The sequence below is a fragment of the Scylla paramamosain genome, chromosome 11, assembly GCF_035594125.1.
Source record: "Scylla paramamosain isolate STU-SP2022 chromosome 11, ASM3559412v1, whole genome shotgun sequence".
Taxonomy (NCBI): Eukaryota; Metazoa; Arthropoda; class Malacostraca; order Decapoda; family Portunidae; genus Scylla; species Scylla paramamosain.
In genome coordinates, this window is record NC_087161.1 from 4,198,028 (window position 1) to 4,215,000 (window position 16,973).

The 16,973-nt window shown below is 45.0% G+C and overlaps 1 protein-coding gene across 3 annotated transcripts in view; it reads right to left on the reverse strand.

Annotated features, from left to right (window-relative positions):
- Window positions 1-236: 236 nt before the first annotated feature.
- Window positions 237-16,973, reverse strand: part of LOC135104843 (E3 ubiquitin-protein ligase TRIM9-like) — a 145,173-nt gene continuing 128,436 nt past the window's right edge. For all 3 annotated transcript variants that reach the window (XM_064012515.1, XM_064012513.1, XM_064012514.1), the window contains 3 exons: window positions 10,906-11,130; window positions 4,260-4,432; window positions 237-375 (listed from right to left, as the gene is read on the reverse strand). In XM_064012515.1, the coding sequence (XP_063868585.1) occupies window positions 244-375; window positions 4,260-4,432; window positions 10,906-11,130 (530 nt within the window). In that variant the 3' untranslated portion in view covers window positions 237-243. The remainder of the gene's footprint in view (window positions 376-4,259; window positions 4,433-10,905; window positions 11,131-16,973) is intronic.

The window sequence follows — 16,973 nt, forward strand, 5'->3', positions numbered from 1 at the left end:
TGCAGGGTCTTGGAGAGGTTCTTTGGGTTTCTTTGAGGTCGCAGTCTGTGTCTGCGTCTCCGTGGGTTCACTTTGTTGTCCTTGCTGAGCTTCGGGTGGTTGCGAGGCCCCTCCAGCTGCCCCAGAGACTCTCGGAGGCGTGTGGGAGTCCCCTGTGGGTGGCGGGGTAGGTTGGGCTGTAGTCTGGGGGCACGGGGGGTTCTGCCGCGCCCCCGGGGAGGCCTGGGGCGGGAGGGCGGGATCTCAGGTGTCAGACTGGCTGTCGTAGTCTGAGTGTGGAGGGTCGAGGGCAGTGTGCAGGGTGACAGTCACGTTGCGGTTGACACTCACGGCAGGGTAAAGCAGCCCTGTCAGGTCCGTGAAGGCCACGTCACCCTGAGGACACAGCAGGAGTTAGCAGGGGGAGGCAGGGATAGGCAGGGGTTGAGGTTAGGTTAGGTAAGGTTAGGTTAGGTTAGCAGAAGTTTAGCAAGTGGCTGGGTTGGGTTAGGTAGGTTAGCAAGGAGAGCATAAGTTAGCAGGAGGTTAGCGGGAGTAGAGTTAGGTTAGGTTAGGTTAGGTTAGGTTAGGTTAGGTTAGGTTTGGTTAGGTTAGGTTAGGTTAGGTTACCAGGGTTTTAGCTGGGGGTAGGGTTAGGTTACGTTAGCTTAGCAAGAGTTAGCAGGGGTTTAAATTAGTTTAGGTTTGGTTAGGTTAGGTAAGCAGGGTGTTCACAGGGGTCAGCAGAGGTTAGAAGGGGCGGCAGAGGAAGGGAAGTGGATTTGTTAGGTTTACAAAGGAAAACAAACCGCAACAGACCTTTCAGTGACGATGGTAGGAAGCAGAAGTAAACAGAAGTAGATAGAAAATGGTTGAGGCAGTAAGGCAGATGAGAGAGAGAGAGAGAGAGAGAGAGAGAGAGAGAGAGAGAGAGAGAGAGAGAGAGAGAGAGAGAGAGAGAGAGAGAGAGAGAGAGAGAGAGAGAGAGAGAGAGAGAGAGAGAGAGAGAGAGAGAGAGAGAGAGAGAGAGAGAGAGAGAGAGAGAGAGAGAGGAAGAGAGTGTGCGTTCAAAGGGTAAACGAGGAAGGAGTAGAAAAAATGATGAAAAATGTTTAGAATGGAAAAAAAAAGAGTAGGAAGGAAAGAAGAAGATAAGAGGGACAGAGAGGAAAAAAAAAGGTGTATTCGAAAAGACAAAAAATATGAATGTATGAAAGTATTGAAAAAAAAGAAAAAAATGTTAGAGTACAGAGTAAAAAAAGGATGCAGATGAATGGGAAAGAAAAAAAAACCATCAGAAAAAAAGTAATAAAAAAATACTGAAAGAAAAAAAACGATAGAATGAAGAAAAATAGAAAAATGGGAAGGAGAGAGAGAGAGAGAGAGAGAGAGAGAGAGAGAGAGAGAGAGAGAGAGAGAGAGAGAGAGAGAGAGAGAGAGAGAGAGAGAGAGAGGTTAAGGAGGGCCACGGGTTAAGAAGATAAGAGGGAGGGAGAGAGAGAGAAAAAAGTGGTAGGAGGGAGAAGAGGAGGGAGGAAAAAATATGGAGGAAGAGAAATGGCGGAGACTGAGTTGAGAGAGAGAGAGAGAGAGAGAGAGAGAGAGAGAGAGAGAGAGAGAGAGAGAGAGAGAGAGAGAGAGAGAGAGAGAGAGAGAAGAAGAAAGAAGAAAGAAGAAAAGGAAGAGGAAAAGAAGAAGAAGAAGAATGATAATAATAATAATAATAATAATAATAATAATAATAATAATAATAATAATAATAATAATTAGAAGAAGAAGAAGAAAAAAAGATGATGACGATGAAGAAGAAAGAAAGAAAAGACGGCTAAAGAAAAACACAGAACAGAGACAAAATAAAAAAAAAAAGAAGCAGAAAGAAAATAAGAAGAATACCCTCAAAAATAAAGAGATAGAAGATACACAAAACAGAAAGAAAAACAAAGAAAGAAAAAAAAAACAGGAGAAACAAAGGGAGAGAAATAACTGAGAAGAGGAAGAGAGAGAGAGAGAGAGAGAGAGAGAGAGAGAGAGAGAGAGAGAGAGAGAGAGAGAGAGAGAGAGAGAGAGAGAGAGAGGGAGAGAAATTAAGGAAAGACAAAGGTTAAAGGGTGGGGAGGGATAGACTGAGAGAGGCAGGGGTTCCAGGAAGAGGTTAAGGGAGGTGAAGGTTAATAGGGGTTGGTTAAGGGGGGTTAGGTTAAGGAGGGGGGAAGGGGTTAAGAAGGGCAGGGAATCAAGATGCATTGCAAGGCCAGGTGTTGGAAGGGGATGATGGGACGGGACGGGAAGGCAGGGGTTGGGAAGAGGTAGGGAGGGAGAGAGGGAGAGGGGTAGGAAGGGAAAGGGGTGATGTGGTGAGAGTGGGGGTGAGGGTGAAGGGGGGAAAAAGAGGTAAAAGAGGAGCAGGAGGAGGAAGAGGAGGAGGAGGAGTGAAGTTTGGATGATCAGGTTGAGCTAGTGTAGAGAGAGAGAGAGAGAGAGAGAGAGAGAGAGAGAGAGAGAGAGAGAGAGAGAGAGAGAGAGAGAGAGAAGGCATAAATGGATAAAGAGGAGATAAAGGAATGGAGGGAAGAAAGATTTAGAGAAAGAATACACAAGATACCAGATGAGATTGGGGGAGGAGGAGGAGGAGGAGGAGGAGGAGGAGGAGGAGGAGGAGAGAGAGACAGTGACTGGGTGAACAGGTGTTAGGGGATGGGGAGAGAGGGGGAGGGATGGGGAGGGATGGGGAGAAGTAAGGGTATCACAGGGGAGAGGAGAGGGGAGAGAGGGGAGGGGGGTTAAAGCTGAAGAATAATGGGATGCTTAAACGGGGTGATGACTTGGGGGTGAAGGAGAGGGGGTGGGGGTGAGGGGAGAGGTGAGGGAAGGAGGCAGGGGAGGGGAATAGATGGAGGAAAGATAAATGGAGAGAAAAAAAACTAAAGTGAGGAAAAAATGAGGAAGAGAGACAAAATATGAGAAATGAGGGAGGAAAGGAGAGGGGAGAGGAGAGAGGGGGAAAAAGTAAGAAAGATGAAAAAGAGAGAGGAGGAAGAAGAATGTGAAGCAAGGAGAGGAAAAAAAAAGACGAAAGGAGGAACAGAGCAATGTGTGATAAAGAAGGTGGGAATAATTATCAGCGAAAGGAAGAACAGTAAATAGAAAATAATATAAAAAGTAATTCAATTATTTACATTTTCCCTCTATTTTCTTCTTTTTCTCTCTCCCTTTTTCCTTCCCAAACTCCTCCTCTCCCTTATTCTTCCCTTCTCCCTCCATCTCCATCTCTCTCCTCTTCCAAACTCCTTTCTCTCTTTCTCTCTCCCCTCCAACCCTTGCTTTTTTATTCTCTTTCCTCTTATCTCCCCTCTTCCTTCCCTTCTCTCCTCCCCTCTTCCTTTTAGACTCCCCTCCCCTCCCCCTCCCTTACTATCATCAGGACCATATACCAATCACCAATGTACACACACACACACACACACACACACACACACACACACGTTCCCCCTTCCTCAATATTCTAAGCTTCCCCCTTCCCCCCACCCATTAACCTCCCCCTCTCCCCCCTCGTAAAACAACACCCCACCCACTGCCTCAATACTCTCCCTCTCCCTCTCCCCATGTAAACTCTCCTTCGCTTATAACTTTCCTCTCTCTCTCTCTCTCTCTCTCTCTCTCTCTCTCTCTCTCTCTCTCTCTCTCTCTCTCTCTCTCTCTCTCTCTCCAATATTCCTCACTGTGGTTCGCTCATTCTCAGTTTCCTTTCACCCATTCTTTCTTATATATTTTCCTTCATTTTCTTCTTCGTTTCTCCCCGTCCATCCATTCACCCATCTCCCCATCTCCTATTTCCCCATTTTATCTATAAGCCTCTCATCTTCCATTCCCTTGTCTCTCTCTCTCTCTCTCTCTCTCTCTCTCTCTCTCTCTCTCTCTCTCTCTCTCTCTCTCTCTATCAATTTGGTCTCGTCTTCTCTCCCTCCTCATCAGCTCACTCTCTTCCACTCTCACTCTCTCTCTCACACGCCTGTAGCCTCCGCCTCCTCTTCCACTTTCATCACCTCACTTTCTCTCGCCTTCACTCTCACTTCCACTCACGCCTACTCTCCTAACCTCAATGCCTCCTCTCTCTCTCTCTCTCTCTCTCTCTCTCTCTCTCTCTCTCTCTCTCTCTCTCTCTCTCTCTCTCTCTCTCTCTCTCTCTCTCATCAGCCACACAAACCCAGTCTCTTCTACCCTCACTCACTCACTCACTTACTCACTCACTCACTCACTCATTCACTCACTCACTCACTCACCTGCTGCTCCTCATTGACGTAGAAGGTGAGGGTGCCGTGGGTGAGGTCGAGGAGCACGCCCACTGTCGTGCCCACCGCCACGCCACCCTCGCAGCGTCCGTGGTGGGCGGCGCCGTGCAGGAACCAAGAGCGCTGGTGGTCAATGTACATGGCCCAACCGTGCACGTCATTGCCTGGGGGAGCACGTGGGGGGAGTGGTGTGTGAGTGTACGTGGGGGATTGATGAGGAGGTGTGGAGTTCGTGGGGGTGGTGGGTACGTGAGGATTGCCGAGGGAGTTTACAGTGCGTGGGGCTGGTGGGTGAGTGTACTTACGTGGGGAGTGTACAGTAAGTGGGGACTGGTGGGGGAAGTGTACGTGAGGAGTGGTGTGTGTGTGTGTGTGTGTGTGTGTGTGTGTGTGTGTGTGTGTGTGTGTGTGTGTGTGTGTGTGTGTGTGTGTGTGTGTGTGTGTGACGTTATGTAAATGTACCTGTACATGGTTAGCTGTCTTGGTGTAGCACAACAGAATATGCTCACACACACACACACACACACACACACACAACTGCCTAAATAATAAACCGTTTATTATTATTATTATTATTATTATTATTATTACACACACACACACACATACACACACACACGCCTGTCTTTCCCTTCAAGGCGTCAGGACAGCCACGGACTTGAACTTGGGGTAGCGCAGGGCATCAGTCACTCATTCCCTCTTTGTTTATTTCGCGTGACAAGTGACGGGCGGGGGAGAGGGGTGACAGATTGACCGCCCGCCAGACTGACCTAGGCCTGACCCACACTGTCCCTTCCCTGACCTCACCAGGGGAACGGAAACATAATATTGGCCATTATTCTCAAACACTTCTGCTCGCACCTCAATCGTAGTTTCAAAAGGCTCTAGTGAAAATTACGTAAGTTTTTAAGGATGTTTTTAATTGTTCTAGTGACAGACCAACAACATTTCTACATTATCAACAGGAAAAACAGTCTTGAGAATCCAGCCAATCACATTTGTGGTGAGAAAACGGAACATCTCTGAGTAAAGGTCACAGCAGGTCACAGGTCAGAAACGCTTTGCTCTCTCGATCACCACGACTATTTTCCAAGGCCGGATTCCCAAGACTGTTTCTCTTGTTAGTAATATATATATTTTTTTGTTAATCTGTCACTTGAACAACAAAAAACACCCTTAAGAACCCGTGTAACTTCAACTAGAGCCTTTTGAAAGCAGAGTAGTGGAGGTGCAGAATAGTGGAGTGTTTCAGAATATGGTGTAGGTGTACAAAGGGCGAGGGGGATTCGGGCAATTTTTCCCTTCATTCCCACTCCTCTGTCCCCCGCTTCTCCCTCCATGTGACCCTCTCTGTCCTAGTCCCTCTGGTCAGTCCAACAGGAAGCAGAGAAGAAGCAGGACTTTCTTTCATCTCTCCTCTCACGGAATCGCAAACAAAACATAAAGGAACGCAAAGGAAGAACAGATAAGAAATTTTTTGGTGCTTATCAGACTGTTTGTGACGGTTCTGTTAGTTTCCACTCCTGCCTGTCACCAAGACCAAGTGGTGACGCCTTTCTGAGATTACCCGTCACTCAAACCATCACCCCAAGCGTCGCCCGAACCGTCACCCGTCACAGGACACGAGTGACGACCAAGAGTGACGAGCAAGCGACGCCCGAGTGAAAAGCGAGTGACGACCTCCGGCAACACAAGTACAATTCCAGACAGCGAGCGACGTTGCATTCCCGGACTGTGAATTACCGCCTGGAACGTGAAGAATTCCCGCCGCTGTGTGGTTACCGAGGTCCAGCGAGCGGCGGCGGTGGCAACAGAGGTAACGGAGCGGCAACCAGTGGACATAATCGCCTCTGTTAGCTTGCTTATAAAGGCCGTCGTGTTATGAACTGATGCTCTTAACTTCTGCTCTCAAGGCTGGCGTGGTGCTCAACTGTGTCGCGTGTGTGTGTTTGTGTGTTTGAGTTTATGTACTTCTTGTATTATGTGTCTAGTGTGAGGTGACTGTTGTATGTGTGTGTGTGTGTGTGTGTGTGTGTGTGTGTGTGTGTGTGTGTGTGTGTGTGTGTGTGTGTGTGTGTGTGTGTGTGTGTGTGTGTGTGTGTGTGTGTGTGTGTGTGTGTGTGTGTGTGTATACCTGTGTCACCTGCTACCTGCCTGTATCCGTACCTGCATTTCTCAGGTGCGTACTTTACTGATAACACAAGGAAAGCTGCAACAAAGCCACTAGGCCTACACGTGGCAGTAAATGGAGTGACGCGTAAGGAAACTCTTTGTAATTCCTTTGTGAAAACATAAAGGGTCGTAAGTGACGTGAGAGTGGCGGGAGGAAGGTCTGGCTTCAGGAGGAGGATAAAAAAAAAAAGGACTGACTCAATTCTCGTGTCCAGAAACTCTATGAACTCACTCCTCAAACTCTTGCCAACACCAAGGCGGGGAGTTGCTGAGAGAGTCATGCACTTTCCACCCTGTCCGTGCATGACTTCCTGAAGGCGTGCCAGTACCCAGAGCCTTTTAGTACGCAGTCATTTAAAGGCCTGGCTAGTGGAAGGTGGCGGAGCTAGTGTGAGACTCTTTACAAGTGAGGTATCCACTGTCCTTACTGCGGGCAAAGAGCCACATCACCACAACCTCACCAACGCCGCCACCACCGCCACCACCTCGGCCAGGGTCACACAGAGGCCACACGTGCTTCTTGCCGGCCGTCACTCAGGGTCGCCAGGCTCGCCGTTGCTCTAGCAGTTGTCCCTTTCAAGTCCAGCCACGCACCGGCCTCCTGCCAAGCCTCCTCGTGTGTTCCGCTCCATCACACACGAGGGGAGGTGACGTGACTGGTGAGAGGCGAGGAGCGGAGCGTGGTGTGGTGTGTGGTGGTGGTGTGGTGCTTGGTGAGGTTGATGCACCGCTGACCCCCTAGGTGTTTGTTTACACAGGATAATGGTCCTGACCTACACAAGGGGCGCCCTCCTGCAGCTGAAGAAGGGCAGTGGATACCCCGACGGCAGCATGATCGCCACACTCAAATCTCTAGGCCTGTACCACGCCAGGAGCAGGAGGAAACATCGCCACGCCTCGAAACATGATGAAAATACGAGAGCAGGACGAGAGAGGACTCAGAACAGTCTCGACCACCATGACGGAGAGAACCACACAGAGTACCACGTCACGGAAGACCACAAGGAGGACCACGTCACACCTTCGCCACCCTCCACACACGACGCCTCAGTGCTTGGCCAGACAGAGGAGCAGGCCGTCACACACAAGACGAGTTGATGCAGACATCGTCCCTGTCACCATCAGCGAGGCCTGGCGAGCCGAACCAGACGCCCTTCCATCACTGATTACATCCCGCCCCGCCACCCACTGAGGGACCTGCTGGCGGGGGGTGGCGGGAAGGTAGGGAGTAGCACTGTTCTGCCCCTCCCCCATCACCCCCTCCCAACTCCGTGCCCTGCCACCTCCAGTCTACGCCAGCAAGGGCACAGGAATACTTTGTTACCACCACCATCCCTCACGCCGGACAGCCTCCATTATTTACCGCGTGTTCCACCACCCACAGCGCGCCCACAAAAACGCCCTCCTGAGTCACCTGATCCACACCTCACGCCCGCACACGCCACCTTACTGCTGGTGCTGTGGGCGTGTCACCAAGCTAGCCACTGGAAGTATACAGCAACATCACCACATTTCTACACCTCCACATCGCCTGTCGCGCCTCCCAGTGTTACCAGGGAGGGCAGGAATAGACTCAGCCTCATCTTTATTGACAGAACCACACACTCCCAGCCAAGACCTCGCTCCCCTGGGCCGGAATAAACACTTGTTGGTGGTCTGCTCGCTCACACACACACACACACACACACACACACACACACACACACACACACACACCCTCCCTTCCCCTCCACCCCCACCATACACACACGCTGGGGAAGGACGCGTGAACCCTCAAGGCGTCACCCAACACCCGCCGCAAAGGGAATCGACCTCTGAGCCACCGGAGACAAAGTGAGAGGCTTACCAAGATGCCGTGACGGGGCCCACCCACCCCAGCAGACAGGCGCCGTGCGGTGACTCACGTAACAAGCCTCGCCACCACCACCACCACCACCTCCACCGCCAGTGTCTTATCAACCCTCCTGACGCGGGACACACAACACCTCGGGGGCGCCTCGGATCTACGCACACACGCCCTCCACTCTATAAACATCCTTTTTGTTCTTTTTCTGTGTTGATTTTTCTTGATCTTCCTGTTCTTGATCATCATTATCATTATCATCATCATTTAATTTCCTTTCCTGATTTTCTCTTTATTATTCTTTATCTTCCTCTTCAATTATCAACATCATAACAATTTATTTCCTCCTCCTCCTCCTCCTCCTCCTCCTCCTCCTCCTCCTCCTCCTCCTCCGTCGGGCGTCTCCCTAGAGTCTGGGCCTGGCGCCAGGAATTGTAGCCTACGAGTCTTCTCCAGCTGTTAACGTCTGTATCTTACGTGAGAGGAGCAGACAGAAAGACAGACAGACAGACAGACAGAAGGATAGACAGAGAGACGGACCATTGGGAGAAACAAGATGACGACAATAATATTCCTAATACGCCTCCTCATACTAGAGAGAGAGAGAGAGAGAGAGAGAGAGAGAGAGAGAGAGAGAGAGAGAGAGAGAGAGAGAGAGAGAGAGAGACGGTGCAGACAACAGAGATGAGAATACGGACGTTACAGACAGACAGAGACAATAACACGGACGGTACAGAGAGAAAAAGACAAAAACAAGGATGGTGTAGACAGAAAAAGACAAGAACGCAGACAGACAGACAGACAGACAGACAGACAGACAGACAGATAGACAGACAGACAGATAGACGCAAGAAAAGGAAGGTATAGACAGAAAGACAAGAACACAGACGCTACAGACAGACAGACAGACAGACAGACAGACAGACAGACGCAAGTAAAAGGAAGGTATAGATAGAAAAAAGACAATTACACGGACGCAAGAACACACATCCTCACATTACGTACTTTACAACCGCCGATAAAAGAAGAAAAAGAAAGAAAAGAAGAAAAAAAAAAAAGGTTATGAATGAACTATGAATAATTCCCTCTTTCCTAATTCCAGCCAACTGAGTGTGATAATCTCATCATACTTTTTATTATCATTTTTTTTTTTAATACTAAAGCATGAATTTTTTCCCCAGCTGCAATTATCTTTTTTTTTTTTTTTTTATTTGCCGGAATGTTGAGCTTCATTTCATTTGCCTTCGCTTGTGCTGGTGATAATAATAATAAATTCAATAAACGGCTTAACAAGGTCATGCAGTTGTTTAAAGTTTTCATATTCCCACGCCTGTCTAATGAAGCAATAAACTCCTCCTCTCTCTGTGTGTGTGTGTGTGTGTGTGTGTGTGTGTGTGTGTGTGCGTGATTATAACTACACTGATTATACTTCTTTCTTTTCTTATATTCTTTTTTCTTTATACTTGGTACAAAACGAGAAATGAGTAGAATGGGCATCTCTCTCTCTCTCTCTCTCTCTCTCTCTCTCTCTCTCTCTCTCTCTCTCTCTCTCTCTCTCTCTCTCTCTCTCTCTCTCACACTTACTACTACTACTACTACTACTACAATAACAACAGCTCCTCCTCCTCCTCCTCCTCCTCCTCCTCCTCTTTCTTTTCTTCTTCCTCCTCCTCCTCATCCTACAACAACAACAACAACAACAACAACAACAACAACAACAACTACTACTACTACTATTATAACAACTCTATCACTCAACACAACACTACAGGTAAGTAAACACACACCCATACACCATCCACATCCACCCATACACCCATTTACCCCCCTTTCGCACACCCTTCCCACCTCCCACCATCTCCCCCTCCCCACCACTAACACTATATTCAAATCCGTTTAATTTGTATGTTATTTCGTTTATTCTTTTAAATATGAACTGTATCTTGTTTTTTTTATTGTTATTTTTACCCTTTAATTTTAACGTTACTTGTATTTTTTTTGTGCAATTCAATAATCTGAAGCCTTATGTCCTTAGCTGCTCAGTCACTTCACCTCTCATTGATCCCCTCCCCTCCAGCTGACTCTCATCCCACTGATCCCTCCCTCCCCACACACTCCTTTGTCACTGATCCCTTCCTCCCCAACCATACACTTATCTATTGACCCCTTCTCCCTTCCCCACCCACCCACTCACCTACCCACCCACACACACACACACACACACACACACCTGATCAGCTCCCTCCCTTCCCCTACCCACTTAACGCTCCCCCTCTCCATCCAACCAGTCCCATATAGCCTTCCCATCACCCCAACTTCCCTATACACACTCTCACGTACCATTCCCACCTTCCTACCATCCACACACCTGCCCTCCCCATTCATCCACATACCAAGACACCCTTCCACTCCCCCACCAATCATCCCACACACACCTCACCTTACTCTCCCCACCTCCCCATGAACTCTCCCACACACACACACACACACACACACCCCTACACAATGACCCTGTAACCTCCCCCACGCACAAACACACACACACCCAACCACCACCAATGATTCTCTTCCTCCTTATTTCCACACATACACACACACACACACACACACACACACACTCACCCAGCATATGTTCCTTGTCCACACTGGCCCGCGCCACGCCGAACACCACATCAGCGTTTGCATCATAAGACTCCACGGTGAACTGCCAGTAGTGACGGCCCCGCGAAAACCCGACGGAGGCCAGGGCGGTGCGGTGTTGGTAGCTCTCACACGTCACGCCCGCGCCGCCCCCCACCAGCCGACACTCAGGGTGGGAGAGCGTGCGATCCAGGGAGAACCACGCGGCTGTAGGGAGAGAGGGAGAGTGGGAGGTGAGTGTGGGAGAAAGGGAGAGGGAGAAGTGACTGTTTTTTGGCTAGTTACGGGAGAAATTAAGATATTCTGATGTAATTAAAAGAAAGATGTTGGAAGAACCTTGTGACTGTAGAGAGAGAGAGAGAGAGAGAGAGAGAGAGAGAGAGAGAGAGAGAGAGAGAGAGAGAGAGAGAGGGTAAGGGAGAAGTAGATGAGGGAGAAAAAAAGGGAGAGAAAGATAGAGATGGTAAATGAGAGAGTGACTTAAGGGAGCATAATGAAAGTTGATATCTTGGCTACAATTAAAAGAAAGAAGATACAAAGTAAGAAAGAAAAAAGGAGAGAGAAATGTGAGACAGGGATTTTTCTTAAAGATGTATAAGGAAACTTGATATTTAAACGAGAATTACGAGATAAGTGATGAATGGGAAGAGAAGGAAAGGAAGCGAGCAATAAAGATATTCTGGTTACAGTTAAAATGAAGATACGCGGCTTTAGGGAGGGAGAGAGAGAGAGAGAGAGAGAGAGAGAGAGAGAGAGAGAGAGAGAGAGAGAGAGAGAGAGAGAGAGTGAGTGATATTTCCAAGGCAGTAAAATGAAACGAACATATTTTGGTTACACTTAAATACCACGCGGCTGTAGGGAGAGGGGAAGAGGTAAGAGAGAGAGAGAGAGAGAGAGAGAGAGAGAGAGAGAGAGAGAGAGAGAGAGAGAGAGAGAGAGAGAGAGAGAGTTATTGAGCGTAATGAAAGTTGATATTTTGATGACAGTAACAAGGGAGAGTGATGAATGGGGAGAAAAGAAAGAAAGAAAGAAAGAAAGAAAGAGTAAAAGTGAGACGGAGATGATATACGGGAAGAGAAGAAGGAAAGAAAGGGAAGCAGAAAGTGAAAATGAAGTGAGAAGAAAATGCAAGATAAATGAATGAATGGAAAGAGACAAGGAAAAGAAAAGGAAAAAAGGGAGAAAGTGAGATTGAAAGTGACAGTGAAATGAGTAAATGGGAATAAAGAGAGGGGGAGGAAAGTGAGAGGCGAGAGGGAGAGAGGGAGGCGGGTCACGAGGGGTATCACGAGGGGAGAGCAGGACGAGGTGTTGGGTGGAAGAGAGGGGAGAATTGACTGAGTGGGGAGAGGGGAGAGGGAGAATGGGGGAGAGTAAATGGCGAGGGAGAAGAGTGATAAAATAACAGTGAGTGATTGAAAGCAGAGGGAAGAGAGAGAGAGAGAGAGAGAGAGAGAGAGAGAGAGAGAGAGAGAGAGAGAGAGAGAGAGAGAGAGAGAGAGAGAGAGAGAGAGAGAGAGAGAGAGAGAGAGAGAGAGAGAATAAATAGTAAGATAGAAAAAAAAGAATGGTAAACAACAACAACAACAACAACAACAACAACAACAACAACAACGTCACCACCACCACCGCCATTATCACCACTAGGAAAGTCATTTATATCCATTAATTAGTTACACCCCCACAAATCCCCAACCCCCCTCCCTCCCCTTTCCTAACACCAAAACCCCCCTCAAAAAAATAAACAAATAAAATGAAACAAAATAAAATAAAGCAGATAAAACAGACAGACAAATAAAATAAACAAATAAGTAAATAGATAGATAAATAAATAAATTACTCCCCAAACACCTACATACATACATAATACATCAAACACACACACACACACACACACACACACACACACACACACACACACACACACACACACACACACACACACACACACACACACACACACACACACAAAAGTTGATCTATTGCTATCGTCACCTCTCTTTCTCTCTCTCTCTCTCTCTCTCTCTCTCTCTCTCTCTCTCTCTCTCTCTCTCTCTCTCTCTCTCTCCCCTTCACTAATTGCAAAAATGGTCACTTGCTTGTAAAAAAAAATATGTGTGTGTGTGTGTGTGTGTGTGTGTGTATGTAGTGTATGGTGTATGGGTGTATGGAAATTTTTTTTTCCCTCACCATACATCGCCATCATGGATTACAACAGTGTGCATGAGTCACGTGTCATGAATGTGTGATTCTCTCTCTCTCTCTCTCTCTCTCTCTCTCTCTCTCTCTCTCTCTCTCTCTCTCTCTCTCTCTCTCTCTCTCTCTCTCTCTCTCTCTCTCTGACTAGTTACTTTTCCTGATGGTTCGTGGAGTATTTTGAGAGAGAGAGAGAGAGAGAGAGAGAGAGAGAGAGAGAGAGAGAGAGAGAGAGAGAGAGAGAGAGAGAGAGAGAGAGAGAGAGAGAGAGAGAGAGAGAGATAGTAGGGATGCTCACAGGAATCTCTCAGCATCACATCAAACAAACAAAAATAAACAAGAAAACAAATAAATAAACAAGCAAGCATCATGTAGCGAAGAAGAAGAAGAAGAAGAAGAAGAAGAAGAAGAAGAAGAAGAAGAAGAAGAAAAGAAGAAAAATTTAATTCTCTCTCACCTCATATTTATCTTCCATTTCTCCAACTATTTTTCTTTCCATTTCTTTCCATTTCTTTTTCTTTCTCCTTGTGTGTGTGTGTGTGTGTGTGTGTGTGTGTGTGTGTGTGTGTGTGTGTGTGTGTGTGTGTGTGTGTGTGTGTTTGTCATAACTTTATAAGCACAACCTCGCACGTGCTTCTCTTTAAGTTTCCAAGTGTTTGTTTTGCTTTAACTGACTTCCACGCACGTCCAAGTTTACAGAATGAGAAATTAAACAAGAAAAATAAATAAATAAATAAATAAATAAGTAAATAAATAAATAAATAAAAATCGCTGTCTGGTGATACTACGAAATATAAATGAAGGATACACAAAATTAGCACCAGCAGTAGTAGTAAAAGTAGAAGTATTTGTAGTATTAGTATTAGTATTAGTAGTAGTAGTAGTAGTAGTAAAAAAAATAATAGTACATACATACAAGTGTTTATTATAGTAGGAAACACAGGTACTACTACTACTACTACTACTACTACTACTACTACTACTTTTATTTATTATTTATTCATATTTTCAGCTATCACAACAAAACAGTTACAAAAATATGTGAAATGACTGAAAAAAAAATACATAATCCGTTAGAGACTTGGATTAAAATGAAACAAGCATTAAAAAACAAAAGACATAGAAAAAGAAGGAAAGAAAGAAAAACAAACAAACAAACAAACAAAGACAAAAAGAAAATAATAATATAAAACAATGAGAGATCTACTGATTTACAAACAAAACTTAAAAAAAAAGCAGAAAAGGCTGAAAATACATTATACAAAACAAATATTTCACATACGTAGCTCCTGAGAAGAAAAAAATGCAACAAAGAAGATTAAGGAAAAAAATAAAAGTGAAGGATTAAGAAAAAGAGTTAAAAGTGAAAAGACTGGAACAAGAGAGAGAAAAGAGAAAACGAATCACACTTTTATTTCTAAGTTACGGAGGGAAAAGACGAAAATAAAGACTCTTACATTAATACAGGAAGTCTCCAGAAACGTAAGATTTGAAAACCACACGAAACGTAAAGAGAGAGAGAGAGAGAGAGAGAGAGAGAGAGAGAGAGAGAGAGAGAGAGAGAGAGAGAGAGAGAGAGAGAGAGAGAGAGAGAGAGAGAGAGAGAGAGAAAGCAGCAATGAAAATTAAATATCATATCCAGTAAAATTATAATAAGGAAAACGATTTCTATTACATGCATATAATCAACAGAACTCGAAATATCTTTGAAAAAAATATTCTCTGGGGTAAAGAAAAGGAGATTAGATGCCGGAAAAAAAGGAGAGTAAACCAGACTTTTTTCTAATTATCTTTTTTTTAAGGGGAAAACCAGACGATTCATAAAATAAAAGAAAATATATGTAAAGAAAATTAAACATAACATTCACTAAAAGTCAAATAAGTAAAAAGAGAAAAGAAAAGAGAGAATGAACTAACACATGATTCACACAGTCTACAAAGATGGAAATGTCTGTAAAAAAAAAAATGTATATATAAGAAGGGATAAATCAGTGAGAAAATAAAGAGATTAGATGATGAAAAAAAAGTTTCACTGACTCCCTTTTTCTAATTAACTTTTTCTTTTTTTCGTTTTTGGGAGCAGACTTCATAATTTTCCACCATTTTCTATCTTTTTTTTGGTACCCCAACAGTACTCTCTTTCACTAACAAATAAAATAAATGCAAAAAAAAAAATATTATGAAGGAAAAATGAAATCAGACACGATCTTACATTCTCACAACCTGGAGAAAAATTAAAGAAAACACTGAAAAAAGTAAAAAGAAAAGCGTTGTTTGCCAGACTTTTTTTTCTTTTCTTTTCTTTTCTTTTCTTTTTTTTTTACGTGAGAGCTGTGGGGAAGAACACACGTGGGGAAGAGCAACAAACATGTGTATTTCTTCACTATTTTTCTACTCTTTTGCACCCTCGTGTCACTCAGTCTCCTTCACACACAAAACAGCACAGCGAGAGAAAACATCATATCAAACCAAAACGAATACAAGGAAAAGATCTAACATTGAAACAGCCAAGCAAGGTGTTTCATTCACAAATCCACACATTTACCCCAGTAAGTTTTTCACGTGCACACAGCCAAGTAAAGACTTCACGCTCACACATTCAAATAATCACGAAATATTTCAAATTCACACATTCAGACGAGTAAGGTCTAAACATTCACACATTCAGAAAACAAAGCGACCTCTTACGTTCACACATTCGGATTTAACATTCACACATTGGAAAAAAAAAAACAGGGAAAGAAATACGCAATAAACAGACACAAAAAAACAAATAAGTAAATAAACAAGCAAATAATAAATCACCAAAAAAGCATACAAATTGATAGATAAATAAATAGATAAACAAAAACAAGGCAACGAAGTCAAACACAACCTTACACACAACACAATTTCAACAAGCGCAATCGTAAAACAAAGAATGATACAACGAAAGCAAAGCAAAACGCACACACACGCATACACACACACACACACACACACACACACACACACACACCTTTCCCTTTCCCTTCCTTTCCCCTATCGCCTCCAGGTAGCTTAGGTCCAGGTATAACATTATCACGCCATTTTTACATCAGTTACCGTTTCATTAATGCCTTTCTACCCTCGTTTTCTTTCATGCTCCGGGCGCCTTCCACCTTCCTGTTATTAATTACGTGTATTATTATTATTATTATTATTATTATTATTATTATTATTATTATTATTATTATCATTATTATTACTACCACTGCCGCTTCATACTCAACTTTCTAATAAAATCTTTTCTCGTTAATTCCAAGCGTGGGAAGCGGAGTAAAAGAGTTGAATATTATAATAGGTGTGTTCGAAAAATGGCGTTGCAGATTAGAGATAAGGGAAGTGAAAGAGAATGGGGAAGGGATGCGGAAGGGAGGAAGGAAGGAGGAAGGAAGAGAGGAAGGTAGAAGGAAGGAAGGAAGGCAGGAAGGACGAGACGACAGCGAGAGAGAGAGAGAGAGAGAGAGAGAGAGAGAGAGAGAGAGAGAGAGAGAGAGAGAGAGAGAGTAGGTGGTGATAAAGATATACGAGCTGAGTACGACGAGAGAGAGAGAGAGAGAGAGAGAGAGAGAGAGAGAGAGAGAGAGAGAGAGAGAGAGAGAGAGAGAGAGAGAGAGAGAGAGAGAGAGAGAGAAATATTTATACCCCGAACACTCACATTAATGACTCAGGAAGGGAAAGTAAAAGCAAAATACGTTGAAGGAAGAATTACCCACAAGGAAACCAGAGTGACACAGAAAAAGAAGGAGAGAAAAATTGAAGAGATGCGGTGATTGATGCGATGTTGTGGCGGTGGTGGTGATGGTGGTGGTGGTGGTTAGTAGTAGTAGTAG